Source organism: Gigantopelta aegis, chromosome 14, assembly GCF_016097555.1.
Source record: "Gigantopelta aegis isolate Gae_Host chromosome 14, Gae_host_genome, whole genome shotgun sequence".
In the NCBI taxonomy this organism is placed as follows: domain Eukaryota; kingdom Metazoa; phylum Mollusca; class Gastropoda; order Neomphalida; family Peltospiridae; genus Gigantopelta; species Gigantopelta aegis.
In genome coordinates this window covers 46,996,326-47,012,437 of record NC_054712.1, presented here as the reverse complement: position 1 = coordinate 47,012,437, position 16,112 = coordinate 46,996,326, and the positions used below count along the sequence as shown (strand labels likewise).

Sequence of the window (16,112 nt, the reverse complement as noted above, 5' to 3'; positions counted from 1 at the left end):
CTTCATTAATCTAAGACCATGTTTTATTGATGTAAGACTTATAGTTTGTGAGAAATCAAGCTAAACGTGAAAACCTAATGTTGGAGCTCATGAAAGTACAAAAATGCTGTCAACTAATCACAAACTGCTTCCAACCACCGATATCTGGTTACAAATAAAAAAAAATTGTCCGCATGGTTTGGTCTGTACTGCATGATATCCTTTCACTGACAAAGGGTGTGATTGTTAGTAACAATGTCCTGTCGTTCCTTTTTTTCTGTCAATCATTTCGCCTGAACTACGGTCTTGGTAACATACTAGTATTTAGTTATTGCTGTCCAGACAACACGAGGACCTGGCAGGATTAACGGTTTATGTATGGGTGAATGGCAATGCAAACATGAGTAATAAACTGCACAACCTCTAAAGGTCATATATGTAGTTTTTAAAAATTTGTTTAATGTAACTTGACCAACATCAACCCAAAAAGGAAGGAAATGTTTTATTTAACGACGTACTCAACACATTTCATTTATGATTATATGGCATCGGACATATAGTTAAGGACCACACAGATATTGAGAGAGGAAATCCGCTGTCGCCACTTCATGGTCTACTCTTTTCAATTAGCAGTCATGGTGCATTGGCTGGAGCGAGAAATAGCCCAATGGGCCCATCGACGGGGATCGATCCCAGACCGACTGCATATCACACGAACGTTTTACCACTGGGCTACATCCCACTCCCTCAACCCAAAAAAGGAAAGGGACATTTATTTAATTTCACATATCTGTTTCTGCCACAATATGACATGGGTTACTTGTACTGAAAAATGGTAAGGGACATTTATTTAATTTCACATATCTGTTTCTGCCACATTATGACATGGGTTACTTGTACTGAAAAATTTCTGCCACATTATGACATGGGTTACTTGTACTGAAAAATGGTAAGGGATATTTATTTAATTTCACATATCTGTTTCTGCCACAATATGACATGGGTTACTTGTACTGAAAAATGGTAAGGGATATTCTACAGGCACTTTTCAATAGACAGGACAGTACATACCACAGCCTTTTGACGTACTGGATGGAAAGTAAAGAAACTTGAGGCCACCAAGGGTGGATCAGCACTTGAACATAATGATGGCAGTGACCAATGACAGTTTATTTTCTCCTGGATACAAATTATTGCTGTTTATTAAAGGGATAATTTTTGGTTTTCATATTTGTTCCTGCAAAGGTTACTGTTTTAAAATTGCTAAAGGCAGGCAACAAATTCCATTAGTGAGCATTTTGCAGAGTTGATAGCCTTAAAAACCAAACAAATTAAAAGACTTTCAAATACTTTTACCTACCATTTTCAAAGACTTTCAAAGACAATAGAATGTAATAAAAATACCAAATCAGTTCATTTACATTGCTATCCATGGCAAAACATTGTTTTTGTTTTACATGACAGGTTAAACCTTTGTAACTTGAAAATATCAAGTGCATGCAGCTGTAAACGTTGTTATCATTGCTTTGGCTATGATTTGTGAGAATTTAAAGTCTTTTTAAAGACTTTTATTACAATTCAAAGATCTAAAAATATTTGTTTTCAAATGCAAAGACTTTCAAGGAATTGAAAGACCGCTATGAACCGTGCTGTGGCAAAAACATTTTAAAGTTGCTGCAGGTAGCCAATTCTTAAGTTTGATCCTTGGAGGATTGATCCTATATGACCCATCATACTTGAGGCAAGCATTCTATGTCCGAATTGCATTGATGTGGCGAGACGTAGCCCAGTCGGTTTGGGATCGATCCCCGTCAGTTTAACGACACCACTAGAGCACATTGATTAATTAATCATTGGCTACTGGATGTCAAACATTTGGTAATTCTGACATGTACCATAGTCATCAGAGGAAACATGCTACATTTTTTTCTAATGCAGCAATAGGTCTTTTATATGCACTTTCCCACAGACAGGAAAGCACATACCACAGCCTTTGACCAGTTGTGGTGCACTGGTTGGAATGTTGGAAAATAATTTTTGTTAATCAGTCAGGGCAGCAGAAAACAATTTAGTTTTTACACCTGGCCTCTGTAGGTGATCTTGTACCCAGTACTAGGTACATGTATGTGTGCAAGCAATAAACTACTATAGTCCTTCCCACAGGGAACACCTTTTTTTCATAATATAGAATTAACTACTAGATATCTATTTCTGACCTGATTGTTTTCCAAATTGCACACAAAAATAGTATTTTTCTGATATTTCCTAAACACTTTTAAATTTTTTCTTACGTCAAACCAAATTTAAATTATTTACAAAAAAACTACATTTTTATAGGTGTATGGGACAGACTATAGATACTGAGTGGAAACTAAAGGATTATGGCTATTCTAAATGGTGTGTTTTATTGTTTACCAATGTTGTCTTGAATGTGTGAATGCCATAAACATTTTACTAGTTCAATGGGTTGTACTAACATGTACACACTTGTCGGAGTAATACTTTATTTCATTTCTACCGCCATACATTCTCCTGTCCCATCGAGATAGCATTCTTACAGTAACTAAACAAACTACATATGGTTGCTAATAAATAACAAATTGCTTGTATGGACTGTTTAATATATATATGGTAATAAAAAACAGAACTTTTGTTTGGAAATAGAATTAATAGATATATAATATGTTTATTATCACACCACCCATGAGTTATTTGTTCATATGACCGGGTATAATCTTTAGTGGTCTTTGTAAACGTTCAAGATAACAACAAGATTGGAAGAACACCAACGTGGCTGTTATTAAGAGAATTAATGGAAACTGTACCCAAAAAACCTGGCCAACCTTAAAATCTGTTGGCGAGAGAGAGAGAGAGAGAGAGAGAGAGAGAGAGAGAGAGAGAGAGAGAGAGAGAGAGAGAGAGAGAGAGAGAGAGAGAGAGAGAGAGAGAGTGTTAGAGTTAGAGTTAGAGAAAGAGAAAGAGAGAGATATAGCGAGAGAAAGATAGAGAAAGAAAGAGAGAGAGAGACAGACAGACAGAGAGAGATAGAAAGATAGAGAGAAAGAGATAGAGATAGAGAGAAAGATAGAGAGAGACAAAGACAGAGACAGAGATAGAGACATAACAGAACACACATTACATATCTAACATGAAAGAAAAAAAGAACTAAGGTAATTATGAATGAGAGAAAAAACCTGGCACCACTTTAGCCTACACTCTACTCTGTACTAATTAACATGAATGACTTTAATGTGCACTTAAATACTAACATGCCATGACTCAACACACTGAAGCCTTTGATACTCCTGTGATGGACATTGGAACAGGAAAAACCTGTCCGTCCACCGAGAGAGGAGGACCAAATCCAGGACCTTGTGCTATTTACATCTCATGTATCTGAGTGCAGGACAATTATTGTACAGTGCACTTTGTACATATTAATCTGTCTTTCCTCAAACCAGTTTCAGATCAGTTGCTAAATACAGTGGCTGATCTAGAAAATAATTAAGGGTGTGTGTGTGTGTATGGCTGGATTGGGATGGAGTGAACCAGCAGGGGCTTACGGTAAAGATAACATTAAACATCACAGATACAAATGTAATATTTTGTCTGTGACTTATTGTTTAATGTATTTTGCTAAAAATGGCAAATGTGATCAGTACAGTGACTGTGATTAATTCGTAAAATTCATTAAATATGTTTGGAATGAACATAAAAAAAAATTGCCCAGGAAGGGAGGGGGTGGCTAGCCACCCTATTCAACCCCCCCCCCCTGTATCCACCTCTGAGATAGTGAAATTAACAACTGATATAAATATTTTTGAGGTAAGGTATTAAATATTTGTTTTTGCCAGGTTATTTTGTAGTTTTTTTAACAGTGATTTCCTTTCACTTAGGTATTCTTTATAGACAGGTTGTTATACTAAGTGTTCTTTATATACAGATGGTGTTATACAAAGTGCTATTTAAAGCCAGGTAGTTGTTATATAAGATGTTCTTTATAGCCAGGTGACTGTTATACAAGTTGCTCTTTATAGCCAGATGGTTGTTATACAAGATTATCTTTACAGCCAGGCGACTGTTATATAGGTTGTTCTTTATAGCCAGGTGACTGCTATACAAGATGTTCTTAATAGCCAGGCGACTGTTATACAAGTTGTTCTTTATAGCCAGGTGGTTGTTATACAAGATGTTCTTTATAGCCAGGCGACTGTTATATAGGTTGTTCTTTATAGCCAGGTGATTGTTATACAAGATGTTCTGTATAGCCAGGTGGTTGTTTTACAAGATGTTCTTTATAGCCAGGCGACTGTTATATAGGATGTTCTTTATAGCCAGGTGGGTTTTTTTTACAAGATGTTCTTTATAGCCAGGTGCTTGTTTTACAAGATGTTGTTTATAGCCAGGTGCTTGTTTTACAAGATGTTGTTTATAGCCAGGTGGTTGTTTTACAAGATGTTCTTTATAGCCAGGTGGGTTTTTTTTACAAGATGTTCTTTATAGCCAGGTGGTTGTTTTACAAGATGTTCTTTATAGCCAGGCGACTGTTATATAGGTTGTTCTTTATAGTCAGGTGTTTTTTTTTACAAGATGTTCTTTATAGCCAGGTGCTTGTTTTACAAGATGTTCTTTATAGCCAGGCGACTGTTATACAAGTTGTTCTTTATAGCCAGATGGTTGTTATACAAGATGTTCTTTATAGCCAGGTGGTTGTTTTACAAGATGTTCTTTATAGCCAGGTGGTTGTTTTACAAGATGTTCTTTATAGCCAGATGGTTGTTTTACAAGATGTTCTTTATAACCAGGCGACTGTTATATAGGTTGTTCTTTATAGCCAGGTGGTTGTTTTACAAGATGTTCTTTATAGCCAGGTGGATGTTATACAAGATATTCTTTGTAGCCAGGTAGTTGTTACACAAGATGTTGTTTATAGCCAGGTAGTTGTTACACAAGATGTTGTTTATAGCCAGGGGGTTGAAATACAAGATGTTGTTTATAGCCAGGTGGTTGTTATACAAGATGTTCTTTATAGCCAGGTGGTTGTTATACAAGGTGTTATTAACAGACATTTAGATGTATACAAGCTAGGTGTTCTTTACATACAGATTCTGTCATACAAGATGTTATTTATAGCCAGGTGGTTCCTATACAAGATGTTATTTATAGCCAGGTGGTTGCTATACAAGGTGTTGTTTATAGACAGGTGGTTGTTATACAAGGTGTTGTTTATAGACAGGTGGTTGTTATACAAGATGTTCCCCATAGATATATGGTTGTTAATAGGTGTTCTTTATAAATAGGTGTTTGTTATAAAAGGTGGTCTTAATTTACTTTTTAACAATACAAAAATATTTATGTTCACAGATTAACAACCACTATTAAAATTAAATCTACTATTACTAGTATAGTAAAGACTTCCAAACATTCCAGCATGCATGCTAATATCACTAACCCTAACCCTAAGCCTGAATGAAATGAAGGTTCGAAAGCACTAGGAAGGTGCCAAAAAGTGGGAGGGCACACACACACATATAAATATATAAATTCTTGTATAAATATATAAAAAAATCGCTCTGCACCCCACCCCCGCTTCGTTACACTAGTGGGAAGTCTTGCCCTAGTATATAGACACATATATTATGCAAATATCTTCTATTAACATATCATTAAAATATTTATGTTAGAATACAGCCACAGGTAACCACCACTCAAACCTAAGAGACACATACATAGAATACTTTAAAACTGGTCATTGTGTTGAAATCATGCCTTCTATTAATAAACGGTGTGCCACCAAACTGACCAGGCTGTAACTTTCCCTTTCTCCACTGAGTGCTATTTACCAACACCAAGGCTAGCTGGCTGCCCCAGTGTAAAGAATGCTGGCGAGATATAGCTGCATCACTCTTGACACACCTTAGCGGAAAGGAATGCTGTTTAAAGTTGAGACAAACACTGGGCTGGCCAGCACACTCATCTGTGTATGTGTGTACGCGTGTGTACACTACTCCTATTTAACGTCCTCCTTGTCATATGTCAACTGAGAGGCGGGACGTAGCCCAGTGGTAAACCGTTCGCCTGGTGCGTGGTCAGTCTAGGATCAATCCCCGTCGGTGGGTCCATTAATTGGGCTACTTCTCGTTCCAGTCAGTGCACCATGATTAGTATATGTGCTATCCTGTCTGTGGAATGGTGCATATAAAAGATCCCTTGCTACTAATGGAAAAATGTAGCGGGTTTCCTGTCTGAGACTATATGTCAAAATGGAGCAGGACGTAGGCCAGTGGTAAAATGCTTGCCTGATGCGTGGTCGGTCTAGGATTGATTCCCATTGGTGAGCCCATTAATTGGGCTACTTCTCAGTGGAGTAGGAAGGTGCCAAAAAGTGTTTGGGGGGGGGGGGGGGGGGGGGGGGGGGGGGGGGGGGGGGGGGGGGGGGGGCACACTTTTATATTTACACACTGTTACACTATTATAAAGCAAATATAAAGCAAAATATCTGAAGTGGGGGGGGGGGGGGGTACATGCCCCCCTTGCCCCCTGTTTCCTAAGCCAGTGTTTCTCGTACCACGACTGATATATGTGCTATCCTGTCTGTGGAATGGTGCATGTAAAAGATCTATTGCTACTAATGGAAAAAATATAGTGGGTTTCCTCTCCAAGACTACATGTATATGTCACAATGGAGCAGGACGTAGCCCAGTGGTAAAGTGCTCTCCTGATGCATGGATGGTCTGGGATCAATCCCTGTTGGTGGGCCCCTTTCATCTATTTCTCGTTCCAGCCAGTGCACCATGACTGGTATATCAAAGGTTGTGGTATGTGCTATCCTGTCTGTGGCATGGTGCATATAAAATTTCCATGTTACTACTGGACAAATGTAGCAGGTTTCCTATCATAGACTATATGTCAAAATTACCAAATGTCTGACATCCAATAGCTGATATAAATCAATGTGCTCTAGTGGTGTCGTTAAACAAAACAAACTTTAACTTGTCTGTCAACAGGGGACCAGACTCACTGGCGTAGTTGGTTAGCCAACCGTGTCATGTCTCACAGGTACCGGGTTCACATCCCGTTAACGGCTCAGATGAGATGTAGCTCAGGGATGTTCCAATGGGGGTGGGGGTGGTGGGTCTACCACTAAGTTAACACTCCCTCCTCCTTCCTCACATAATGTAGATCCTGTGCTGTTGTTGGGAAATGCATGTTATCAAATTATATTTTAGATGGGAGAAGAGTCAAATGTTTTATATGTCAGCAATCATAAAATTTGAATAAGCATTATTTATAAATAAGGTACAAGACACCTGTAAAACAACCACTTGTGTAAAAATAACACCTGGATGTAAAGCAACTACCCTATAAAGTCTGCCTCCTACACTATGTATAACAACCAACTACATAACCTCTCTGTCACAACATTCATTTCACCTGAAATCAACCCTGTGAGGCAGTCACTCTGTTATAACATTCAACATCACTGTTACACCTTTCAACATCACTGTTAAACCCTTCAACATCACTTAAACCCTTCAACATCACTGTTAAACCCTTCAACATCACTTAAACCCTTCAACATCACTGTTAAACTCTTCAACATCACTGTTAAACCCTTCAACCTCTGCATTATATTGTTTAGTCACCCCCATTATACTCCTCAGTATACACCCTTCAACTTCCTTTAATGTTGCTCCCTTCAAGCTCCCTGTTATACTTTTTTACACCTTTTTAACCTCCCTAATGAGTCATATAAATGACATGCACTATCCCTCCTCCAACTGCAGTATTCCACCCCAAATTCTCTCTCTCTCTCTGTCTCTCCTTCCCTCCCTCCCCCTCTCTCTCCCCCTGCCCCATCTCTCTCTCTCTCAATACCATATGTCAAATGCAGGTAGCCTCTTAGACAAAATATACAGTGAAACAGAATAAATATCTCTCTCTCAAAGTTGTTTTAAAGGGACATACCCTAGTTTCAACCCATGAAAATTAACACTAAGTTTAGTTAATCTACAAACCTGTAACACATTTGGATAAAGTTACAACTGAATGAAACATGAGTCTGTGACTTTAAAATGGTGAAATACCATCTAAAATAGATTAAAACTGGACTCCATAGCTGTTACTTCTCAGATCCACGTGCGTTTTTTTTTAAATATGAGAAATGCATTTTGTGACATTAAAAACACTAGGATGACCAAAAACACTTCGCATATACGGAAATGGATAATCTAAACAATAAAATCTAAGTAAGGTATGATTTCAGTTATTAAAAACGGCTCTAATAGTAAAAAATATGCCTTAGTCTTTAAAAACTAGGGTATGTCCAATTAATGATACAATTAGAGCACACCGACTTAAAAATCATCGACTATTGGATGGCAAATTTTTTGTAATTCTAACATATAGTCTTGGTATCAAGGAACCAGTAAGATAGCCCAGTGGGCTCACCAACATGGATTGATCCTAGACCGACCACACATCAGGCAAACATTTTACCATTGGGCTAAGTCCCACCCATTCTTTAATGAAATGCAATAAAATATTTTTATTTTATAGTTTATTGTGCTTAAATGTACAGTATCAACTGGACATACTCAGACGTACTGTCATTAAAATGTGAAGCTCAATGCTTAAATGTACAGTATCAACTGGACATACTCAGACGTACTGTCATTAAAATGTGAAGCTCAATGCTTAAACTAGCCCGAGTACTCTGACTGTAAGAGAGCTAGACGGACATTTGGACATAAACACGCTCTCATTACAGTCAGAGACCAACCTATGTCTTTTTTTGGCAATTCCTGACTACCAAACGGTAGGCAACGAGTCCCGCTCTAATACCACAACAATCCTATGTTTGACGTCAAATACCTTTACATCAATCATTTTCGAGTTAAGTGATACAAAAAAATCCACATATTAATCACTAATACACTTACTACAGAAAGAAACCCGACAGCACCCACATTCAGCTACGCTTCGTGACACTCCGTCGCAACAATTGCAAAGCTCGGCGATCTATTTCGAGACGTAGACCACGTGATCGCGCACTGGGCGATTCCGCCTTATGCAGCAGTTACAGGGGCCGTCTCATATCAAGCGAAGTTACAACATGGAAGAGTTGGCTAATGCCGTTTTGGATGAATTTGGATTTCATTACGTCATTAAACCAAAACAATTACACATTATTGATTCCATTTTGAATTTGAAGGATACATTTGGGGTGTTATCGACAGGATAAGGCAAAAGTATGTGCTATGTACTGCCTCCTCTTATGAGACGACCCCTTAACTGCTGCACAAGGCGGAATCGCCCAGTCTCGAAATAGATCGCCAAGCTTTGTAATTGTTGCGACGGAGTGTCACGAAGCGTAGCTGAATGTGGGTGCTGTCGGGTTTCTTTCTGTAGTATGTGTATTAGTGATTAATATGTGGATTTTTTGGTATCACTTAACTCGAAAATGATTGATGTAAAGGTATTTGACGTCAAACATAGGATTGTTGTGGTATTAGAGCGGGACTCGTTGCCTACCGTTTGGTAGTCAGGAATTGCCAAAAAAAGACATAGGTTGGTCTCTGACTGTAATGAGAGCGTGTTTATGTCCAAATGTCCGTCTAGCTCTCTTACAGTCAGAGTACTCGGGCTATGCTTAAACGTACAGTATCAGCTGGACATACTCAGACATACTGTCATTAAAATGTGAAGCTCAATGCAAGTTTGAGTTAACTGAATAGGTTGTGGAAATATAATTCTTGTAGCCAGACAATCGATTACCCAGGTAAAAATCATTTCCCTGCTGACTTTACCATTAATATTGAAATTTATTTTTACATTTCAGCAAAACATTAAACAATACAATAACATTAAAATTATGGACAGACATTTTTAAATAATAAATTAATAGTTTAAAAAAAAAAAAACGTTTGCCTCCACTTGTAATAAATATGTAACCTAGCAAACTTGAGTCATAATGAATGATAAAAATATGCTGAAACCTTCTGAATTGTTCGTAATTATTACTCAGACTGCCAGAATCAATAGCACCTGCAGACGAACCTATTTGCTAAAGTGGTGAAAACCGGCATTTAATATCTAGCTGCTAAAACTGACACAAGACTCACTTTTGATCCAATCTGATTGCCACACTGACCAGCCTGAAGATGGACAATTTCACGCATTTTTGTTTTTAGCTGTGTGATTTACAATCGTAAAAATTGCATCGAAACGTCTGAGTCGTCCACTTTTCTTCCAGTTCTGTCTGCCAGCTTCCGTATCCCGTGACGTCACGCTGATGGGCGTGTAATATCTTTCGATAACTCATCCCGACAGCGGCTGATGGTGAAAGAGTTGTATCCCTTCATTCATGAGATCTTTCCTCGGTGACGCAGTGGTTAAGCAATCGAACTATAGGCTGGTAGATACTTGGTTCGCAGCCCGGTACCGGCTCCAACCCAGGGCTCAGTGGGTAGGTGTAAGGCTATTGCACCCTCTTCTCTCTCACTAACCACTAACCAACTAACAACTAACCCACTGTCCTGGACAGACAGCCCGGATAGCTGAGGTGTGTGCCCAGGACAGCGTGCTTGAACCTTTATTTATTTATTTACTTGTTTGTTTCTTTGTTCTCCAACCAATCAAGGTAGAGTGAGCATTATCAATGCTATTTCATTCAACACTTTTTAATTAACATAGGGGCGGGACGTAGCCCAGTGGTAAAGCACTCGCTTGATGCGCGGCCGGTTTAGGATCGATTCCCGTCGGTGGCCCCATTGGGCTATTTCTTGACCCAGCCAGTGCTCCACAACTGGTGTAACAAAGGCTGTGGTATGTACTATCTTGTCTGTGGGATGGTACATATAAAATATCCCTAATCGAAAAGAGTAGCCCATGAAGTGTGAGAGAGAGAGAGAGAGAGAGAGAGAGAGAGAGAGAGAGAGAGAGAGAGAGAGAGAGAGCTGGAGTGAGGCGTACGAGACAGGGGGCATAGGGGGGGGGGGGGGACGACTGCCTCACTAGTGCTGGAGCAAATCTTCAAATTCGGGCAAAAACGATAGAGATATTCGGGCAAAATGTGCCAACCTGAACGATTTTTACCATGTATTTCAATCATTCTACCCGCAATATTAGTTGTAACTGATGTAAAAATGCGTGGTGATTTATTTTTAACCTTGTATAGCTATTTGGCAGTAATGCTAACATGATAAAACGTTGTTATCCAGATTCGTGTTTCTGATCATCCTGAAGTTTATATAGAACACAATTGTATTTTATACAAAACAGAAAAAGGTACGTTCCTCGGCAATCTGATGGAAATCAGGTCCATTGGTCTATAACTTTACCTGTGTAGACGTTCCACTTATCTATAACTATTACCAATGTAGAAGCTCCAGTGGTCTATAACTATTACCCGTGTAGAAACTCATTATTACCTGTATAGAAGCCCCAGTGGTCTATAACTACTAGTATTACCAGTGTAGAACCTCATTATTACCTGTGTAGAAGCTCCAGTGGTCTATAACTTTTACCTGTGTATAAGCTCCACTTGTCTATAACTATTACCTGTGTAGAAGCTCCAGTGGTCTATAACTATTACCCGTGTAGAAGCTACACTTGTCTATAACTAGTACCTGTGTAGAAGCTCCAGTGGTCTATAACTATTACCTGTGTAGAAGTTCCAGTGGTCTATAACTATTACCCGTGTAGAAGCTACACTTGTCTATAACTATTACCTGTGTAGAAGCTCCAGTGGTCTATAACTATTACCTGTGTAGAAGCTCCAGTGGTCTATAACTATTACCTGTGTAGAAGCTCCAGTGGTCTATAACTATTACCTGTGAGAAGCTCCAGTGGTCTATAACTATTACCTGTGTAGAAGCTCCAGTGGTCTATAACTATTACCTGTGTAGAAGCTCCAGTGGTCTATAACTATTACCTGTGTAGAAGCTCCAGTGGTCTATAACTATTACCTGTGAGAAGCTCCAGTGGTCTATAACTATTACCTGTGTAGAAGCTCCACTTGTCTATAACTATTACCTGTGTAGAAGCTCCAGTTGTCTATAACTATTACCTGTGTAGAAGCTCATTATTACCCGTGTAGAAGCTCCAGTGGTCTATAACTATTACCTGTGTGGGCCAGTATAACTGATTTCAATGAGATTCGTGCCGCGGTCATAATGAAAAGCCCATGAATTTGTCAAAACCCATGACAAGTGTTTGAATTGCATATTTCCGTTGATAAATATTAAAATGTGTCATCTTCATGTACATTTTTCATGTAATTCCAAAATTTGTCAGCTGGCATATTAATGACATCTACATATCGTGTGTATCGCAAAATAGCTTCAAATTTTCGTTTTCCAAGTACACTGTTTTTGGCGTGGTGCGGGCGCAAAAACAAAAGTATAAAACAGGCTCATGGTTGAATCACTGCTATTGATATATTCATATAGAATGTATTTTTTGACGCGTCAAAAACCGTACACATGAAAACGGACATAAATTAACGTATCGTCTTTCGAACGTCGAATCGTGATATACAGAGAATAATACATGAGTGGCCGTTAGATACCATTTATCTCACGAGTTGTTTTAAAATGTATTTAACGAGCAAAAGCCAGTTTGATACATTTTTAAAGAACGAGTTGTGATATAAATGGTATCTAACGGACTCGAATGTATTATTCTATTTCTTATATATCATCAAAAACCGGACTTTTTAACATCTTTTTAACATCTTTCTCGACTAAAATTTATTTACAGCCATTGCACTTATAGCTAACTTACGCGTCACAGACGCATGATTATCAGGTTAACTATACGTTATAATGTAATCGATTTCCACCGTGTTACTTTTTATTGGACGTATGACACTGGTGACCTAGTCATCACCTAGGAGCAGCCAGTCGTATGTCTTGAAATGTCTATAAAAAATAACACATGATGTTCTCACCAACAGGACCTGGTGTGTAAGAAGATATTATATCGCCGTATCGCTACATGTCTTGTTAGGTCTCACTACACAGATCATTTCCGGGTGAGAGTTGATTGAGGACAGTCCACTATAGTTCCTAATAATTGTGACACAAGTTATGGTTCACATATTCACTTCTAGAAAATGGTGAAGAATTAAAACAATATGTATGTTTAATAGTAAGCCTTCTGGCTGTATTTTGCCCATGCTATTTTGTAATATTGTGCATTGACCTTTTGGGACATGGGTGTATAGCGTAAGAAACAACCGGCGTGAATTGTTCGGTATTACAGCCAGATGCGGTCATATAGCAAAAAACTGACACGGAAATGTTCTCAATTCTGGATTGAAAATAAATGCTTATATAATGTATGTTCCTAATGGTGTATGTTGTTAGTGTCAACGAGAACCCATTCTATTGACATTCTTCATTTGAAGTTGGGCAATTTAACATCGGTTTCAATGGGAGATGACATCTGTGTAGTGAGACCTTACGTTAAACATGTCTTGTTTTTATGTCTGAAATTAAAAGAGATGTCAGTAGTCTAACCATATTCTCAATGCAGTTTCATTCAAAAGTAATCACAGCTGGATAAACGAAGAAGTTAAGACATAACGCAACACGCTTCGAATTTTTAAATATCTTTTTATTATTATTTTTATATAAAAAATATAATATATAAACATGAGAAATAAAATAGTAATCATGGTTTTATATTTAAGAAACATTCCCGATTTTACAGTGTCTGGCCCATACAGCCTTTTTAACCATTAAAATTATTTATTGAATATATACAGTGTACGTATGTTCAATGTGTTTCTGTTAGTAGCCTAAAATCGATTTTACCAGCAATGTGTTAAGTAATGTTTAAAGTTTGTTTTGTTTAACGACACCACACGAGCACATTGATTTATTAATCATCGGCTATTGGATATCAGACATTTGAAAAATTCTGCCATATAGTTTTATATAGGAAACCCGCTATATGTTTCCATTAGTAGCAATGGATATATTATATGCACCATCCAGCAGACACGATAGCACATACCACGACCTTTGATATACCAGTCGTGATATACTGGCTGGAACAAGAAATTGTGTTAAGTAATGGAAGTAAAATTAGGATGTAAAATCCACGTTGAGCTACTGTAAACATCAAGAAGACCACAAAGAAATTCCATATATAAACATTGATAACTTAAGCAAGACAATGCATTTAATGTATCTCTAGTGTTAGCTCTTGTAGAGTTAAAATACGTTAAAATCGCAATAAAGTCGGGAATGTCTCTTTACATGTATACATTACGAAAATATGAACAGTGAAAAGTCACCGATTAGTGTAAGGGTGATTAACTGCAGTTAAACATGTCAAAGTGATTGAAAGAATGATTGTGGAAAAATAAATACTTACAAATACAAGATTATATATAAAAATTTACAATGGAAAAAAGACCCGGTGTATACAATTAGAATAATAATTACAAACCATTAGCACAAGCCATCTGGTTATATGGCATGATTGTAAATGTATCATTTCACAGAAATGATATAAAATGAAAAAACCCAAACTAAATTAAACTTCAATACATATGGAAATAATACTACAAACAACTATTTACAACTAAACTTCAATTACAAAAACAAGCTAACAACTAAATGATTAGCTTTTTAAAATAGTTCAATACAAATCAGAAATGTTCCAAATCATAACAATATACATGTACCTAATATAAAACAACAACAACAAAAACAAAAACAACAACAACAACAACAACAAAAACAACAGAACAAAATAACACAACCTCGCCCCATAAAAATAAACAAAAGAAAACAAAAGCACAGTACACATTATATACAGGTATATTAATAATTATGGATACTGGCCTAACACAACCCGTATGCCACTGATGATACCTTGTTTCCACTGACCAACCCACGTCGTGAACAATTCTGAAGAGTTGAACTTGGAGCCAAAGACATTGTGTTTGAACCTTACATGGATATAATTAGAACAAATATAACGAATTAAAGAAAGTGAAGATTTTACCCAATTCTTTTCAATATATAATTGTATCTTATTTATCATTTTATAAAATATCAATACTCAAACATGAAAATATTTTTAATATGGACTATTAAAAACTTTACACTTATTTAGTATGCTATGGTGATTTAATTCATATATTAGAGAAACTTCATAATAATAATAATAATAATAATATAATATATATATATATATATATATATATATATATATATATATATATATATATATATATATATATATATATATATATTTCATGCGTATAAATTTAATGAGAGGTAAATTCAAATTTGGGCTAATACAAATTTAGGACGACCAAAAATGATACTGGATACAGAGTTGGCGATATTCTAAATAAGACCCTATATTCAACCAGGCGTGGATCCAGCATTTTGTAATAGAGGGGTCACAAAACCTGTTGTTGTTGTTTTTGAAAGTATAATTTAAAGATGATTGACAGGTGGACATGATAATGTGTATTTTTTAATACATACATTATTTGACCAAAAATATGGGGAATCCCTTGGGCCCCGGCCTGAATCCGCGCCTATTAATTTGTAGTTTTAGACACTACAAAGGTCGTATTATTCAGACACAGTTTACATTGACGCCATACTAGGACAGTCTCTTTAATAACAGGTAGCTGTTCATAGAAGATGGCGGCACACGTGGGTTTCTTCCCTTGGAGTAGATCACAGACAGCCATCATGTTCTTGGCATCAAACATCTGCTGGGTGAGCCCAGGGACTGTCAGGGCGCGATACTGCTGGCTTCCACGGGAGGTAAGTGGAGCAAAGCCTGGCATGAAGAAGTACGGACGTGGGATTGGAACAATGTTGACTGCCAGTTTGCGAAGATCATCGTTCAGTTGGCCAGGAAATCTGCTTGTGACTCGGACATAACAGCAGACAGCAGGTAGTTGAAGGTACTGAATGTTGGGGTGGTACGGCGAAAACATCTCCATTCCACACCTTCATTATACGCATTTAACCCGTATGGAAATACGCTTGACTTTGAGCACGCATCTCATGCAGCCCAACAGACTTGATTTTTCTTTGACCATGATAGCTGATCAAATTCTTCAGTGTAATGATTCTCCAGAGACACTATGCAAC

General features: G+C 37.5%; 2 protein-coding genes across 2 annotated transcripts in view; both read right to left on the bottom strand.

Annotated features, from left to right (window-relative positions):
- LOC121388230 (tubulin beta chain-like) overlaps positions 1-10,261 on the bottom strand; it is a 32,012-nt gene extending 21,751 nt beyond the window's left edge. The window contains exon 1 of the mRNA XM_041519497.1: positions 10,104-10,261. Coding sequence (XP_041375431.1) covers positions 10,104-10,160 — 57 coding nt within the window. The 5' untranslated portion in view covers positions 10,161-10,261. The remainder of the gene's footprint in view (positions 1-10,103) is intronic.
- A 5,286-nt stretch (positions 10,262-15,547) lies between these two features.
- On the bottom strand, positions 15,548-15,961 carry LOC121388232 (tubulin beta chain-like). Its single transcript, XM_041519500.1, has one exon. It carries the CDS (start codon positions 15,959-15,961, stop codon positions 15,548-15,550), a length of 414 nt encoding a protein of 137 aa, XP_041375434.1.
- Positions 15,962-16,112: the final 151 nt, after the last annotated feature.

Excerpts from the sequence above, each read along its gene's own strand:
- LOC121388232 (XM_041519500.1), bottom strand. The coding sequence starts at position 15,961 with ATGGAGATGTTTTCGCCGTACCACCCCAACATTCAGTACCTTCAACTA.